Raw genomic sequence first — 18831 nt, forward strand, 5'->3', positions numbered from 1 at the left:
CACACTGGAAGCCAAGAGCATAGCAACCATAACAACGCATGTATTTTGTGAAAAATCACAATTTTGCAACTGAAAACTTTAAGAGGCATAAAAGTAAAACGGTAAAAGATTTGAAAAAGCTGAATCATACATGAATAGCCCAATAATTTGTGAACATTTTAAAGTTTGAATGGTTTTTCTAGGCGAAAGTATGAGGAAGTAGTTAAGTTTCAAAAACAAGCAAAATTTAGCAGAATTTTGGAAGTTTTCCATTCATTTCAATGGGACAAATTAAAGGAAAAAAGTGGAATATTTTAAAAAGTATAATAGCAAAAAATAGCAAAAATCATAGCGCAAATTAGCAGAAATAGCAGAATAGTTTAAAATTTGAACGGTGAAAATAGCACAAAAATTGTGGAAGTAGTTAAAGGACGAAAAACGAGCAACTTGAAGAATAATAATAATAAAGAATAAAGAGAAACAGGAACTCAATAGTGTGGATGCTTAAAGCATCCACACAATAATAATAAAGAATAAAGAGAAACAGGAACTCAATAGTGTGGATGCTTAAAGCATCCACACAATAATAACTAGAAAAATTTGCATTTCCTGCGAAAATGCAGTGTGGATGCTTAAAGCTGAAGCTGTCTGCAAAAAGTAGCTGAAAAAGCTGAAAAGTTGCAGAAATTGTAAAAACTTTGCAGAAGCAAAAGAAGTTTGCTAAAATGTAATAACTTAGCAGAACTGCAATCACTTAGAGGAAACTGTAAAGCTGAAGCTGTCTGCTGAAAATAGTTGAAAATAGCTGAAGAAGCTGAAGAAATCAAAGTCAGTGTTTAAAAAGTTGCTGAAATTTTAATAACTTTGCAGAACAATATCAAGTTAATAAAAATGTAATAACTTAGCAGAAATGCAATAATTTAGAATAACATAACTTAACATAACATAACAAACAAAAGTAGTGTAACCTAGCAGGAATAATATAATTTAGTAGAAAATTAAAAACTTGGCAGAAATATTACAACTTATCAGAACTGCTAGAAATTTGCAGAAATGTAATAATTAGGCAAAACTGTCAACAGATAACAGCTGAAAATGCTGAAGTAACCTCAAAGTTACTTGTTTAACTGTGAAAAATTACCAAAAACATTAGAAAAGGAAGAAAACGTGCCGGCAGATAAACTAATGTGGAACAAAACCAAGGTAAAATTGCGAGTTTGCACAGCTGGTGAAATCTAAAAATGGCAAAAAAACATAACAAAGGCAAGACCCACACAAACAACATTTAGGTAATAAATGCACAAGATGCTGCGGTCAGAGATTAAAACACCCAAAAATAATGTTATTGAAATGCCAAAAAGTGGCAGAAAGTTTAGAAAGTAGAAAACCAGTAGTAGAAAAGTAGAACATTCAAATATTTTTAGAAACATATGATACAAAATATTTACTCAGTTGTTTCCAATGATTACAATAATGGCATAAAGAAATAAAAATACCATTTGGGACAAACAGAAAAATATTAATAGAAAATGCAAATCAAATTGATCTAAAATCTATACAAACAATTGAAGCATCTGTTGGAATTGTGAACATATCCTTGTTTGCCATGTTTATGTTTATGGCCCTAAGATGCGCAGACACATGATAGGCTATTAACTGCAAAAATATACACATATATAGCAAGTGAGAGACAAAAATATATCCTCTGATTTGCTGGAGTTTTGTGTAAATACCATTTGGCAAGGATAAACAACATGTTCCTATGCCACATTAAAATTTTCATAAGCTTAATTTTTTCAATTAGTTTACAGTTTCCTGATTTGATGATAAATATGGTACCAATCTACAAAATACTGTCAAAATGAAGTCCACATTGTGATATATTTGAGGTGTGGAGAGTCACACAGCTGAACAATCGATTTGCATATTTAAAGAAACAAGGATCAAATAAAGAACATCGTTGTGGAATAAATTACAGTGAAAAATAATCACTGCTTTGCGTTAGAGAGTGACTTATGATGAGGTATTAATTGGCTTAACTTTACCTCTAACAGCTTTTCACATAGTGCTGTGACCAGGGTGAAATCCATCATAAAGTAACTGTAAACAGTAGAACCATTAGCATGAATGTTATGGTTCTACTCTGATCAAAACTCAAGTCAGCTGTTTGACCTGATATAAAATGATAAAGAGGAACACATATAAATGACCTTTATGAACTTTTCAAAATGACTTTATATGTCTGACCCATTATCTATATATATTACAGCAGCGGTCCCCAACCCCCGGGCCTCGGACCGGTACCGGTCCGTGAGTCGTTTGGTACCGGGCCGCGAGAGATGAGGCTCAGGTGTGAAATGTATCGTTTTCAGGGTTTTTATCAGTTTTCAGCGTTATTTTGTTATCGTTTTTATCGTTAACTCGGTTTTCCTGGGTCTTTTGACGTGTGTTATGAATAAATTTTCTTTTTTTCGGTACCGGTACTAGTTTTATTTTGTTATATTTATCCGCGACACCTTAAAGGCCGGTCCATGAAAAATATTGTCGGGCATAAACCGGTCCATGGCGCAAAAAAGTTTGGGGACCGCTGTATTAGAGCAGATGTGGAAAACCACTGTTAGACCTACTCTATACTAATGTAGTTACTGACACCCCATACTAAGGCAGGATTCATACAAACACACATTATTTATTCTCTTAAACACTTTCTTTTTTCACATTTTGAGATTGTGTAATTTCTAAAAAGAATACATGTAATGGTTCAATAGATATAGTTATTTAAATGTCCATAATAATCACATGATCATTTTTGTACATCCTACAATCCAGGATTTAGAGCTGTGTGTCTGTATGAATTCAGCTTGCTATACTTATAGACTTAGATATATTAATCCACTATTTACCCAAACAAGTTACATTGTTTGGGTAAATAGATTGGGTTTGTTCTACAAAATAATTATTCAACAATAAAAAAAACACAAAAAAAATCTGCACATTAATCCAGAGTTCAGTTTCATGTCTGATATTGTTTGTTAAATCTGGTGACACAAACACAGTCAATAATTCATTGCTAGCGTGACATGTGGTCCTTTTTGCCTTTGACCAATGATATGCTGGTTACTTGGACCAGTTTAGTATTTGCTGTCACAGAGGAATGTTAACCATAAATCCAAAAGACAAAACTGAAAAAAAATATGTTAATTGCAAACATGTTTTTGCTTAGTAAAAGGATTGAAATTACATGGAAACTGTCACCTTAAAGCCTCATTGTAAATATCATCACAAACAGATGTTTTCCACACAGTTAACAAAGCTCCACCACATCCGATCACTGCACATAAATCTAAAAGAAAACAAAAACAAATAAAAAAAATAAAATTAACACAAGGGAAGACTTTTGACTTAATAACTACGCTTAAAATAAGTGTTACCTTTGAATATTTGTGGGAAAAATCTGATGCTACCCCAAGAATACAAAGCCACACTGGAAACGATGACAGGCTTGCAGCCCTCTGTCTTCCTGGAGTCAGGTGCCTGATCAGTAGCAGTGAGTTGACAGAAGTCGGTGTCTGTAAGAGTGGCCAAACACTGATACTCTGTCCACTTGAGTAGAGTCTAAGAAGCTGGAATGCAGGCACACTGGATGAGCTTGTTCTAAAAAATACAGAAAAAGGAACATTTTATTTGTGTTAAGGCCTAAAAACTACAAATAAGTTATGCAATGAACAATGTTGAAATACCTTATAGGTGCTGCAGGCCACATAACCAGAATCCAGAGCAATCTCACACTCACATGATGGTGAGGAAAGACATGAGCTCTGCAATGAGGTTTGAATGTCTCAGTTGGGACACTGAAGAACTCAGAAGACAGCAATACCTGCACAGAGAGACAGTAGAAAAAGCATAGATTTGTAATCCATAATGTGAATTAAAACTCAAAAAGTGTCAACAAGTATAATCATTTGAGTGTGGAATTATTTATGCACTAAACAGGATTTTAATTAATTAATTGAATTAAAAACACTGACATTTTTTATCAAAGATAAAGAATCATACCTCTCTCTGCTCTGAGGATCACTGAGCATCTCTGACAGGAAATACAGTTTCCTCAGTAGGAGTCATCATTCATGGTCTCAGAGGTGTGTAGTGTGGCAGCATCATGATGGTCTCCAGATCAGGCAGGAGGTCAGGTGATGGGTGTGTCATCTTCTCCATTGAAGACATACTGGTATGGCAGTTCATAAAACAGCAGTCTCTGTGTGGCATGTAGTTATCTGTGCAGTCCAGCACTGATGGATCAGGTTTGGCTCAGCAGTTCATGAAGATGGTGTTAAGATGTTGTTGTTTCAGCTGAGGATGGTGAAGTTTGAAGGTTTTCCCACAAAGGAAACAGGACTGTGTGTGCCCTGTCTGAAAAAAATACATCTACAAAACATAAAGTGCTTTTAACACCACCCACCCCCCCTCCCCACCCACCCATCTCAGCCCCCAAGTGTCTATATAATGCTGGTATGGGGTGTCAGTTACTAAATCTAATTAGTGCGTCAGAAAGCGGGGGCTACACCTAAAGCCCCCGCTTTCTGATGTCTTTGTTTATTAGCAGCTTTTTCCAGCTGCTCAGAGAATTCTGACTTGGCCTTTATCCACCCAAACCCAAACCCACCCGGATAAAGTTCAAGTCAGAAAATTGATGCAGAAACTTTCCATGTACTTCTAAATCAGTTTTTATACAAATTCTGTAAGCTGTGAAAATGTTTTTCTCTACATAATGTATAATTATAGACATCTCTGGTAGCCTAAAGATAGTTTAAAACTTTTAACATTTTTTACCTGTAAAACATGATAAGCAAAACCTCATTCATCCAAAAAACATTTGATTCTACAAAATTTACTATAATCAAGAAAATATAATTGTCTGTATTTATTCATGTGACCCATAATAAATACCTGCATTTATCTGTGATTTATTTATTTACTATTTCATATTTGAAAGCATCTTGGAGGGGAAGATCTCGTTTGTTGAGATACATACGTCAGAGTAAAAAAAGTATCAAAAAAGGAGATGACAATTAACATCCCTGAAAAAATGTATAAGTAGATTTAGTCATTTAAAACATGAGAATAAAAAATAAATTATGTCCGTTTAATGCAGTATATTTCAGATCTGAGGTGCATGATAACAGAAAGCAGATCTCCCGGCTCTGCATGAAGTACAGCCATGATTTGGTGACATGATTAATAACATTGCAATAAGAAAGGGTCTTCTTACAGACAGAGTAGGGAAGACAATTTTTTCCAATGAAAAATCTTTTTCATGCTCTACAATCAGTAAACTCTGTAACAAACATGATCTGTAATTGTTTCAAAACTCACCAGACGACTTCATGATTGGCTCGAGGACAGGACACAAAACACAGGGTTGTGGTAACTGTAGTATGATCTCAGAACACCGGAATGGAGACATTGATCTGGCTGAGAAATAAAAATGAGGTCAAGCAGGGTGTTCTTGTCTGTAGTGGCAGAAGTGATCAGCTGTGAATACCCTCTCGACTGAAACTGCTCCAGAATCTGTTTTCTTCCACTCTGCAAGCGGTTCTCATTAAAATCTCCACACACAATGATTGGGTGACAGTCCATTATTTCAAGGGAATCTAAAAGACTTACCAGGTTTTGCATGAATGGTGTCAAACTGTAGTCAGGGGGTCTGTACACAACAGCAATGAGTGCAGGGAATGGAGCCTGAACCTTCAACACTAAAAACTCAAGATCAGTGACATTATGCAGATACTGTTTTACCTGAACCTGAAAATGATTCCTCAAATACACAACAACTCCACCACCACTTCTGCTGGCCATGTGAGGAAAGTTTGTGTAGGACACATGTCTGTTGCGTTTGAACATGGTGTAGCCATCCAAATGAAGACTGTCTGCAACAAAGGAGCCTTGGAGGTGAGACTCTGTGAGACACAAAACATCTGCTAAACACATTTCATGATGACTCTTGATGTCACTGATGTGAGATGGCAAACCCTCCGTATTGTGATGGATCAGTGTAAGAGTGTCAAGTCTGCTGGCTGTTTCTCTGACCTGAAGAAGAGGCATCATTTCCTCAACGCTGGCTTGTCTCATGGTTTGGAGTGCTGCAGTTACCTCGGGATTGGAGTAAATCTTTTTCTCATCCAAGTCCTGCAAATAGAGTCCACTGAGAGACGTCACCCTGCTGAGAGCAACATAAGCCATACCTGGTTCAAAAATGTTCTTCATTGAAACTACAGCTGTCTGTGTTGTAAGACCCTGAGTTTTGTGAATTGTGCAGGCAAATGCTAGCTTTACAGGAAACTGTCTGCGTACCGCTCCTTTAAACTTCAGACTCTCCTCTGCTCTCTCAATGTAAACCAGATCATCAGATGCTGCATTAGCACTGCGGTTGTGTCTCATAGGCTGCCGGTTGTCCATTCTGAGCCCCAGTTTGATTATGTGTCCATCATTTTCAGATCTCACCACCTTTACCAGTATACCAAAAGCACCGTTGACTAAACCGTTTAGTGTGTCCAAGTTTCTGGTCAGCATGACTCGAGCTCCTTCAGCAACATTCAGAGTGTCAGGTAAATCATTTCTCCCACCTGTAAATGGTTTGTCTCTTCGTTCCATTCTGCCTGTACGTTTATCCTTCTGGAAATCGTCTGCAGTGATGATTATGATGTTTGAATGAAGCTTCTTCAGGGTATCTGTGTTATGGGATTCCACATTCTTGTTGGTGGCATAAATGTGTAAGACCTCAGTTGGACATTCTTCTGGTGCAGTCACAGCCTGTGACAACAAATCTCTGTCGCACTGAGAAAGCTCATCCGTCTTTTCTTTCACTCTAATCCTGTTCAGCATCTCTGCAAAGGCCACATCATCTTTCTGACGCATGATCTCGGTTAGAGTGATCATCTGAAAATGTTCCTGCCATAGGTCAATCTGTTCTGGATCGTAAACGCAGAGAGGTTTAGACTGTCGCACTGGTGGCAGCTGGTAAAAATCTCCAACAGCTAAAACTGACATTCCACCAAAAGGTCTCTGAGTGCCTTTGATTTGTTTCAGTCTTGCATCCACATAGGCAAAAAGGGGTTTTGAAACCATTGAAATCTCATCAATAACAATAATTTCTGCATTCATCAGCTCAGATCTGACTTCATCCAGTTGGTTACCAAGTCCTTGAATGGGTGGTTTCAGACTCCTGGGTAGTTTCAGTAGAGAATGTAATGTAGAGCCATTGATAGAAAAAGCTGCTGTACCGGTAAATGAAGTCAGTAAAACAGTTGGATTTGATATGTCAGCTTCTTCTGCATTAGCAGGCAGTCTGCTCAGGATCTTTGATGCTTCAGAGTGAATACATTTAATCAGATGTGACTTTCCAGTTCCTGCACCACCGTTGATATAGAAGAAAAATGGATCTGGGTTCAAACCACAAACTCGCTGAATACACCAGTCTCTTATAGTATAGAACACGCAGGCCTGCTTCTGGTTCAGATTCTGATACATTACACGTACCACGGCTGGATCTACTGCAGGTTGTTCTCTGATGGCTCTGATCTCTGTTACAGCATCAGACTGACGACTGTAGTCGGGAACATTCTCCTGTTCGTTCTCATCATCAGAATGTCTCTCAGGAAGATTCTCATCACATTGCAGCCTCACAACTTCAGATTCAGGAGCAAGATTACACCATTCATCGATCACAACATCCCTATTTTGTTCAAACTCTTCCAGTGCACTCTCAATATCCTCAGAGTTCTTCTCATACTTGTCTTTATTTCTTTTCACAATCCGTTTCACAGACTCACTGTGGTCTGAACATGGAAGTCGCACAAAACCCGAGTTGTAGAAGGACTGATAGGTTTGGAAACATTGTGGTTTCAGTTCCTGCTCTGATCTGTGTGGAAGGTAAAGTCTCAACAGTCGACCATAATATTGCTCAGGATCTTTTTCCTGTGAACAGTGGTAATACCTGATTATAGCTGGTTTATCATTCTTTCGCCTTTGTACAAATCCAAGCTGGTTTAGAAGAGGAAGCACATCTTTTCCTTCATTTGGACCACTCACCAACCGGCACAGGGCAGCAAAATCAGCCAGCGACATTTCCTCATATTCTGGGGTCTCAGGTCTGCATTTGTATTTATCACTCAAACTTGTCATCCAAATATTACAGCTGTCATGTGTTGTGCTTTCCAGGAAGCTCATGGGCCGACTCATTTTTACTGGGTTATCATCTGTTGGTACAAATACAACACTGCGGGAACATTTTTTCATTTTTAGGCCACAGACTCGAGTCACACACTCCTGTGCGCTGATCTCTCTCTTTTTTGAGTAAGCCTGCATCACAGCTCTCATTTCATCACATTCATTGACGGTGTTCTTATCAGAGTTATCGATAACTGTCTTCAGGTATTCAGAGAGGCCAGATTCTTTCTTTGTTATATATTTACAGAGGTATTCTACACATGAATAGGCATTCAAAATGAATGAGACATCTAAATTAGAGTTCCAGGCTTCAAGCAGATCTGGGTTGTAATTGTTGATCCAACAGTCCTTTGGGTCACGTTTCAGAATCAGAGCTGTTTTCTTGTTTATGTTCTGGAGGCATTGTTCATACTCATTCATTGTCAAGTTGCATCGTGACAGAATCTGCTCTATGGTGAGGGAAGCAGCTTCAGGTTCCTTCAGCAGGTTCAACAAAGGTCTGAGTTTGGCTTTTGCAGCTTCAGTGTCTGAATCCTCATCCTGTCTCACAATCATTGTTCTTGTGGATGGTGGTTTTGGAAACCCAAATCTACAACCAGAGTTCACACTCTTAAAGCATGTCTTTGTGTGGTTCTTGCTGTGCTTTTGTAGTTCAGAGACTTTTTTGTGCAGTTCAGGTTGTTTTTCTGGATCAGGGAGTTGAGCTGAGATGTATCTGTCCACAAAGTCACAGACAGTTTGGTCATCATCCACATCTGCTTCTACCTTTTCTCGAATCCACAGCAACATGTGTATATGCGGACTACCTCTGTGCTGGAACTCAACTCTGTAAAAGTAATCAATGATCTCACCAAGGGGCTGTGCAGGAGAAAAAAGCAAATCTCTGAACAAAGCCTCAACACGCTTATCAAACATCCGCATGGTGGTTACTGGATTTGATCTTAGAATTTCACACTTTTCTGACCAGTCCAGGGCTTCAAAATCAACCTCTTCACCTTGCTGTCTCTTTATTGCTTGAATCACTTCAGGCCATCTCATCTCAGCAGCAGAGAAAGTGACAAAGAACTGAGGTGTTCCTATTTGACGAATCATACTGAATAAATCTTTGGTAGTTTTCTGCCAGTAAGCTGGAGTTCCTCTGAGTGGCTGCATAAATCTGATTGCATCTTTATTTCTTACCAGCTTCTCTACTTCTGTCTTACTTTGTAACATTCCCGATGTGATTTTGCGTCCATCTTTGGTCATAGTTTTACCTTTCCTTAGCTGTATTGTCATGCTGGAATTAGCCAAATGTATTTCAGTGACAAACTGTGAGAAAAACAGGTAATTTGTGTCTTTAGCAAATCTTGCATCAATGTTGAAAAGCCTTGACTTGAAGTAAGCACTTGGTGTGAGTTTAAGAAGTCTCTTTTCATCCAGTGTATTCTGACCGGTAGGAAACTGCACAGGAAATGCCATGGCTTCCAAATGAGGAGTTCTGAAGAAGCTAACAGGATTGTTTCTTTCTGCAGGAGCCACACAATATGTGTTATCAGTGAAACAGAGAATCTCTTCTGAAATGTCTACAGGCTGCAGACAACTTTCTAGAGCAAAACCTCCATTGTTCAAATCACTTTCTGGTTCATCTGGATTTTGTTCCTCTGGTTGTTCATCACAGGATTGCATATTAATAGCTTGGTCACTTTCAGACTCACTTTCGCACAAAAGGGCATCTTTTTCATAGTTGTCAATTTCCATTAAATCTGCTTCATCATAATCATCACTTCCCATGCTGGCTTCATCACTGCTGTCATCATCAGGTAACGTTGGATCACAAAGCAATGCATCATCTCTGATAATAATATCTGTGTACTGTGGATGAATTTGTTTGAGTTTACGCAGGGCTTGAATGAGTTTAGACCAGGTGACAGTCTGGAACAGCTGATGGCCTTTGTAGCACAGTCGTCTTTTCAGCTTTATCCTCATGATCTGTGATTGGCTTCTGATCCTCGGTAAACTGTCAACTGTTTGTTGGACTTCAGATGGTACACACACCACATTACCACGTATGAGTCTCTGTCTGCCCTTTGGAAGTGGAATAATCTTAGCAAATGGTATGCATTTGGCAATCAGATGTCTCTCCAGAATGTTGAGATCGCACAGTTCAGCTGGAATATCCTGCAGTTCTAAACCGTTGACAGCAGCAAGTCTTGGCATGCGTCCACTTTTGAGGGAACTGTGACACGTGTGACAGATATACTCCTTTTTTCTCTCAACAGGAAAGCTGCAGTGATCATGACATGCTTCGTCACACACATGAACAAATTTACCAGTTAGACACTGCTGAGCTACAATTTGGTGTTTTGAGTAATTTTCTCTTTTGCAGATTTTCACCTGATTAGGAAAAGAAGCTTTTAGACAAACAGTACAAACATAAGATGGTGCTGACTTAATGTTGGATCTGAAACGAGATATGGCCTCATTCATTAAAGTGTTCTCTGGATGACACTGTAAACTGTCAGCTGGTCGATGCATCTGACGATATTTTCTTTTTATTTTCATTGCACATCTGATATTATGCATCTGTCTAAAAGAAATACTGTTCCAATATTTTACTCTCATTCGTTCTCTCATATTGTCCTTGTGTTGCTGCTGAAATTGTCTCTCTTCTCCATAACGTTTAGTGATGTAACATTTTTTTTTCTGTCTAAATTCTACACTTTCTTTATATAGGTTAGAAACATATGACCTCATGTAAGCTTTATGTTTCTCTCTGAATCCAGCACAAGTTCTGTAATTTCTTCTTATACGTTCCTTCTGCTGTTCTTTGAATATAGGAGATTGTCTATAAGATTCTTTATATGTTTTTCTCATACGTTCCTTCTGCTTTTCTCGAAAAATGGGAGATTCTCTATATGTTCTTGTTATACGTTCCTTCTGCTTTTCTCGAAAAATGGGAGATTCTCTATATGTTCTTGTTATACGTTCCTTCTGCTTTTCTCTGAATGAAGAATCTTCTTTATACATCCTTATGACACGTTCTCTTTTTCTCTCTCTAATTTTAGCACTATCTCTATAGATTTTTCTAAAATGTTCTCTCTGTTTCTCTCTATATGTAGCATTGAGTTTACACAGATTATTTTTGTACACACTCTTCTTCTGTCTGTGATCAGGATCATGAGACTTTCTGCTAGAATCTTTTTTCTTTGCCTTAAAGCTTTCATCAAAAGCGTACATCTGTCTTTCTTTCTTTTTCTGATTTTCCCTTCTCTGTGGTAGTTTTTCTTGGACCAACAGTCGTCTCCTAATCTTTCTCCTTTGCTGTTTATTATGCTTCAACAGTTTATGTGAGAGTTCATCTGTTGTCATAGTTAAACAGGAGGCAGTGTTTAAATCATTCAGAGGAACAGAATCTTTTGTTACCTGAGTGTCTCTTACAGAAGATGCAGAGGTTTCTATTTCTAAATAATCAGAATTGTTCAGCTCAGCAGCTGGCTCATTTGAATAATCCACTCTGGATGACATCACTTCAGTAGCTAAAGTGTCGGCCACAGTTTTCTGTGTTTTCTCAGTGGATTTGGGGGTTTCAAATTTAGGTTCATTTAAAGCTGGTGCTGGAACAGTTGTAGCTGTTTGTCTGTTTTCATCAGCATTTCTTTGGTCAGCAACGTTTTCACTGTGGAACTCAACAGGCTGTAGCTCATAGGTACAGGTTGGTGCGATGCTACACATTCGGTACAAACGTTTGATCCTGTCAATCATGTCGTTAAGACGTGTGAATTTTAACATAACTGCAGTTCCACCACTTACACTTAGCGACAATGGCATTCCTGTAGACTTACGTGGGTGAGGATCAAAATATGCGTATTCACCTGAAGTCAGCCTGGAAACTGCAATGGCGGTTCCTCCCATGACTAGCAAAGCATAGCAAATGTCTGAAGCCAAACACTGTAGTCCCTGTTCAAGGCTCGGAAGATGATCTGTACCGTCAAATGTGCCATAAAGAGCAAACTGAGACATGTCGACTTGATACTCGTGTCTGCGGCTGATGATCACAGTGGGAAGTTCATCACAGGCTAGAAACACGCTGTTCACAAACCTCTTTCTGGCATCTGAATACACGGCATGGCCTTTGTCCAACACACGGTTAAGATCTGCTCTGGTAATGAATTCATCCTCGTGTAAGAATGACAGGAAAACCAAACTGTTCGCCATGCATTGCTGATTCCGGTACTTTCCATACTTAGCATTGGCCTGGCTTCGGGATGCACAGATGCTACTCACTTGTGGACGACTTTCACTGTTTGTAACCTGTACATGAGACGGTCCTGGAGCTTCTCCATCATGCTGCGTTTGCACAGTTAGCTGGGGTTCAGTTTGGATTACCTGCTGTACTTTAGCATTTGGCACCAATGATGAGCAAACACCTCTCTTTACCACATCTGCATAAGACACTGCGGCTGTCTGAACGCTGAGCTGCACTTCTGGACTGGGAATACTTGTAACAGACACCTTTACCTGCTCACCGGTCTGAGAAAGATTTACCTGTTCCTTCTGCTTTTGCCATCTAAGCTTCTGGGACTGTGACCTTTGACCTTTCCTTGGCATTTTGTGCAAGTACAAACTGGACCTTATATGTATTTATACACAAATGTATACAAAAATCAACCTGTAAACACTGAAAAACTCCTCAAGTTTCTATTAAATGGATAAATGTAAAACTATACAAATGGTAAAGTGTTCTTATAACTGTTTAATTGATGTAAAAGGCTGACTTAAATACAAACTCAATATAAAAGTTATGGAAAGATCTTTAAAAAGTTTTATTGTAGCTTTTTCAAAAACTGTATATTATACTTTTTTTTTTTTTAACCAGACTGGTTAATGAATAGGTCTATACTTCTGTGAAGTAATATGCAGAATAAATCTCAACAATCAATCAACAGGCTATAATAAAACTCTTAGTTTTAAAGTAGACTTTGTGTAAATCTTTCAGATATCTAAAATCTAAAGCAAATATAAGGAGCTGTGGTGGTGTAGTGATCAGATGACAGGCGATGAGGATTCTTCAGCTGGATGTTCTGCAGCAGTCAGGAAACAGGAAGTCTGGGTTCTCAGGGCAGCCTCTAGATGACAATTGTAACTGAATACTTACACTGAGTGACAAAAAAAGGGTTTGTCCTTAAATAATAATAGTTTAAACTTGTAGTCAAATGTTATAGCCAGTGAAACAGACTTGAAAAATGTATTTGAATCTAATTTAATATTTATCTAAATAGAGCAGTCTGAATGTATATATTACAAAATAACCAGATTGTCTTATTACAAATAAACCTTTAAGAGGTGTATATTTTATATAATTTCTCAAAGTAATTGCACCTGTAAGCCAAACAGCCAATCAATGTTTATTCCAAAGTGTAATGCAAAATTAAAATGACAAATTTAGGGCTGTGTAAATAGTTTCTACAGTGACTTCTACTGTACTGTATATTCAACTTCTTACTTGTAATTTCCAGTAAAATGAGTGGATATGAGAGAGTTTAACGACAGGAAAGAAGGAGCAGTGAGAGCAGAGATCTCTCAGATTTCTGAAAACAGATCGTCGAAGTTGCGGTAACTTCAATTTCCAAAAACTTGGTTTGTTGTCAACCTTGGTTTGTTGTCAAACTTGGTTTCTTGTCAAACTAGGGCTTATGCTTGTCAAAATTAGATAGAGTACATGGCGGAGAAATGATAGAAGATAGAATGGCTTGTCAAAAAAGATGGAGCAGGGAGAGGGAGAGTGATAGGACAGACTGAATTTGCTTGTTAATGGCTTGTTAATGATAGAGGGAGAGGGTTTTCTGCAGCAGGTCACCTGTAAGACAGAAAGAAAGTGGAATTAGACACACTTCCAATAAACCTGGCTTTACCCTATTTTTCAGACTATAAGGCACATTTAAAAGCCTTTAATTTTCTCAAAAATAGACAGTGCACCTTATGTATGGTTGTGCTTACTGATTTCAAACCAATTCTATGTGGTACACGGCACTCTGTCAAATGTTTTAGTATGACTTTGGTAAGCTACAAAGCAGCACCACTTGATGTATCGTCGGAGCATGGCTACCATAGTCAGCACCCTCGTAGAGTAATTCGTACTGTGCTTCAACATAATATGGTGTGTGTGTATAAGGGCCTGGCACCTGTTGAGAGCCATGCTTATGTAGCAGATTTCAAACTGATCAATCCACATTCATCAGTCCATAAATCCTGAAAAGTAAGCGTATTGTTCTGTATTTTATGTCTTACAACTGAACAATTTTGAGAGTTATTGTAAATGAGTTGAATAAAGTTTGACTTATCTGTTTTGTTTGGCTTAATGTGCCTTAGAATTTAGTGCGCCTTACAGTCCGAAAAATACAGAACATATATATCATTACACACTGAAGAGTTGTACAGTACATTATTAGATTCAACTGAATAAAAATGTTTATCATATGGTGGTGGAACATTTCTAAGGACATTTTCGCATTCTATTAACACAATAAAAACAAACAGAGTCTGTAAACCAAGATATGGTGCTATAGTAACTTACTATAAACATTATATGGTCAAGCTAAACCCACACAATGAAGTCAGAGCAGACAGTTTCAGACCACCTGCTTTAAACACTTCACATGCACTCAACTCACATGATCCTAAATGCCCAAAGGTCTCAAATTCCCGTTTCTGTGTGTACTTACCTGGTACAACAGTATATCATAATGTCTGGGGAGCAGTTAACATAAAAGTAAAAAATAATTTACTCAGTATGACTTTTGGCAAAATGAAAAATTTGGAGACAGATGACTCCTAAACAGCAGTTTCTACATTTTTCAGTCAAATTTGGGGCATGTTTAATACACACTCCACTAAATCTACAATAAACTTAGCATGGCCGATATTAGGGCCTAATTAAAAATGTACTATGATGATAAGAGAGATCTGTAAGTCTGGAAATGTTTACATAGACTTTTCTATGATCTGATTATTCCCAAGAGCTGTGCTGACTCACTGCACTAAACTGAATCTCCTATAATGAGAAACATTTCCCAGAACTGCACCTCAGACAAACCTTTACTTACCAGACTGAGACGATCAGATCAGCAGTCTAGAGAAAGGAAACAATTCATCAGATCACTGTTTGATGATTCAGACTGTTGAGCCTCTTCACACACAATCCAATTTACTGTGACATAAATTAACTAGTAAATTTATTTAAGGCTTTATGAGCTTACTGTAGTCTAAAGAGGAGATAAATGAACTGCAGCGTCTCACATGGCTATAGCAAGTGTAATAAAAGCATTCTTTACTACAGAAATACAAAGAATAGCCACCAATATTTGTTGGCACAAGTGCAGGATATACCAAATATTTTCTACACAGAAGCTTTGTGGCTCCAACATTTTCTACAACAGGTCAGTACTAGTAAAGTGTGAAAACCAAAACTTTTAAAAATGTTAGATACAAAGTAATTATATAAATCAGAAGCAACAGAAAACCTCATCATGTCTGATATGAATATGTAAATCTTAAAATAAATATTGACATGTTACAATAGCAGAGGTGCACCATGTTTTGTAATTAAAATTAAATGTCTTAAATTTTTACACTAAAAAGTCCTCTCATTGTACCCGTTGCTAGGAATATTTATGTATTTTGCAGTGTACCTTTTTGGCAACTTTTCTATTTAATTTTAAAACACATTATATTCACCAAATAAGTGATAAACTAATTAGACACACTGGCTGTAATGTACCTAACAATGTCCACTCACACCTCTGGTTCTCTTAGTTTTTCATTATGACTTTGTGTTTTTGCCAATCAGTAAATGGAAACATATCACAAAAAGTCAGACTACTGTATGTAAGTTGCCAAATGTGCTACGCAATGCCAGGTTCATACTGCTTCAGTTACAATCACTGTTTACTTACCAGCAAAGGCAAAACCAAAGATCTCTTTCACTCTGTGTAACAAAAGACAAAGCACAAAAACACAGAATAAGACAACTCAAATCAGCATCACAGTCAATACTGCATCACTCTGTGTAGTACAAAAGATTCAGTACACTTCTTTGTTTACCACAGCAACAAACAACTCACCTCTTTTTTCTACACCTTATTAAAGATTACATCTTCATTAAGGTAAAATGTGCTTTCATCCATTTGTAATAAGCCACACACGTTTCTCAGTTATGTGATAGCTCTATTAGTTTGGTGCTATTAGATAACACAGTAGATTTAATAAGCAATGATTTACTACACCTAGCTCTGCACACTTTATCAAATTCTGACATCACAATTTCAAAGCATGAACAATCATAAATGAAAGCTTGGATGATATTTTTGTAGGCTTCAACATCTGAGTTCGTCTGCATTCAAATTCTGCTTCCTAAAAATATTATCACCTGCACACAGTATCATTTAATATGCTGTTGTTTTAAATATCTACATATCATATTTATAATATTAATGGTGCACTGCTGCATTTTATTTATTTGAAGGTGGACGTTTTTTATATTTCGTTAGTTTTTCACAAAGTGAGAAGTTAAACAGAACTGCAGGTGAAGGTTTTATTTTAAAAAAAAAAACAACCTGCACAAACAAGTGTTTGTTAAACAGTTCTTAAAATTTAACTAAAAAACTAAAATTACCTAATTAAAAAAAACTTCTTGTTAAGAGATGTTATTATTCTTATATTATGTGTTTCATCCTCACTCTCTCTCTCCCTTCTGTTAATTAACCCACAGCACAAAAACACACCGGTACAGGCACGTGACTCTTCTTCTCCCGGCTTTCAGTCAGAAGCTGTGTCCCAAAATGTCGGCTGCATCCTCCGGAGGCCGCATTTGAAGGCCGATTATGTCACAGCCAGTCGACGAAGGCTGTCTCAAATGCGGCCGACAAATGAGTCCTTCATTTCATAAACTTTTAACATATTTTTAGGCGAGAAAGTAGCGGTGTAAATTGCAAATATCTGCTTGGTTTATCAAGACATCGCATATTTGCAAAAGTGTGCCGACGTTTTCAGAGACGTCTGTCACCCACCGGCTCGATGGCAAGCCGGGAGGGGGGTTCAGACCCCCGCTCTTTCGCTACTCAGGTTAAACATGATATACAAGTCACTCTGATAACTTAAAAATGTAATTGTTTGCCTTTTTCTGTGTTTTATTTGTTCTGGAGTAAATCGGTTTGGCTGAGATCAAAGTTATTAGATTATTAGATTAAATAAAGCTTTATTAATCCATCTGGTGGGTTCCTCCGGGATTTTCACATAGCTCAATAAACGTTAAACGGTCGAGAATTTACGCCAGTGTCCTGTTATATTTTAAATAGCAAGGAGCAGACGGCCGAGTTTATTAAACTCCAGCGAGACAGCGGTGACGCAAATCTGAAGGCTAGACCGTCCAGTTTCACAGCCTTCTCGGTCCACGTAGACCGCGAAGGCCGGGTCCTCCGAAAGATGCAGCCGACGTTTTGGGACACAGCTAATGGCGGTAAAATGGCTCCTTTGAAGTTGCCGACCCTGCTGCTTCAGCAGCTAATCAGTGGTTCTAAAATGACGGCTCATTACCTTACAACCGAAAGAATGAGGCCGTTTTAACTGACTGATTTGTGAAGAGAACTAACTTCAGCTTCCCTAACAGACTCAGAAACACTAACACACCGAATGAACCAAATACAACACAATAACTGTAATAAACAATCAAATGAACCATATTAATTTCACACTGGGCCTATAGCAGCTAGGCTAGGCGTTAGCACTTAGGGCTAGCATACCAAACACTCCTTTTAAATAGTAAAATTACAACGTTTCACTAAAAAAGCAGCCATTGTGTTACTTTAACATGACTTATACTTCGACTGGCTTCATAAGTCACTAACAACAACTGGGTAAATCCCTCATACAGCTTATAGACATTTCATTTCAGAAAAGAGAGACAGAGAAGCAGCGCTTACCGGTGGGGATCGAGCTGAGAGTGGACGGAGATTCAGGAGTCAGGCAGAGACGTTAAAAATAGAGGCATTCACGGGTAGTGGGAAACTCCGCAATCACACAAAATTGGCATGGAAAACGTGAAAAATATATGTAAATTTAAATATTATTATACTAGATTTTTTTGCAACAAAAAGCAACTAGCAGAAATTTAATTCTATAAGTTTAATAAATGTTTAAAACAGGATTCTTTGAATTTGAAATAATGGTTAAAAGACATAAATAAACACAAGGTCATTATGTTAAAATGTACTTTATTATGATAGATTTATTTAACTGACTGCAGTAATAAGAACAGTCTTCTGCTGAACACCAACACCAAGGAGCTGGTGTTGGTGATCGCCTAAGCATCCTCACAGTAGGAGCTGCAGAGGTTCATCTCACTCCACTGCAGGACTCAAGAGGTTCAGGAGGTCCCTTAACCCCACTGCTATGAGACTTTTTAACAGGGACTCCTGATATGTTCATTGCACATTTGTTTCTTTTATTCTACTACATATTGGTTGTAATCATGAATTCTGAATTGCTTTAAAGCTGAAGCTGTCTGCTAAAACTAGCTGAAAAAGCTGAAAAGTTGCAGAAATTGTAAAAACTTTGCAGAAGCAAAGGAACTTTGCTAAAATGTAATAACTT

At 37.8% G+C, this 18831-nt stretch overlaps 1 protein-coding gene and 2 long non-coding RNA genes across 3 annotated transcripts; all 3 read right to left on the reverse strand.

Annotated features, from left to right (window-relative positions):
• Positions 1-3016: 3016 nt before the first annotated feature.
• Positions 3017-4492, reverse strand: LOC146714967 (uncharacterized). The gene is made up of 3 exons (XR_014918895.1): positions 4036-4492; positions 3720-3856; positions 3017-3633 (listed from the first exon to the last, which is right to left on the reverse strand). It is a non-coding gene; the product is annotated as an uncharacterized LOC146714967 (long non-coding RNA).
• A 1236-nt stretch (positions 4493-5728) lies between these two features.
• Positions 5729-9410, reverse strand: LOC146714968 (uncharacterized). Its single transcript, XM_085451324.1, has 2 exons — positions 6067-9410; positions 5729-5906 (listed from the first exon to the last, which is right to left on the reverse strand). Exons 1-2 carry the CDS (start codon positions 9355-9357, stop codon positions 5796-5798), a joined length of 3402 nt encoding a protein of 1133 aa, XP_085307450.1. The 5' UTR covers positions 9358-9410; the 3' UTR covers positions 5729-5795.
• A 3430-nt stretch (positions 9411-12840) lies between these two features.
• On the reverse strand, positions 12841-18219 carry LOC146714969 (uncharacterized). The gene is made up of 4 exons (XR_014918894.1): positions 18162-18219; positions 16137-16168; positions 15288-15313; positions 12841-14041 (listed from the first exon to the last, which is right to left on the reverse strand). It is a non-coding gene; the product is annotated as an uncharacterized LOC146714969 (long non-coding RNA).
• Positions 18220-18831: the final 612 nt, after the last annotated feature.

Source organism: Copadichromis virginalis, linkage group LG3 (assembly GCF_057382275.1).
Source record: "Copadichromis virginalis isolate Kocher_CV1m ecotype Utaka linkage group LG3, C_Virginalis_male_GT1.1, whole genome shotgun sequence".
Lineage (NCBI taxonomy): Eukaryota > Metazoa > Chordata > Actinopteri > Cichliformes > Cichlidae > Copadichromis > Copadichromis virginalis.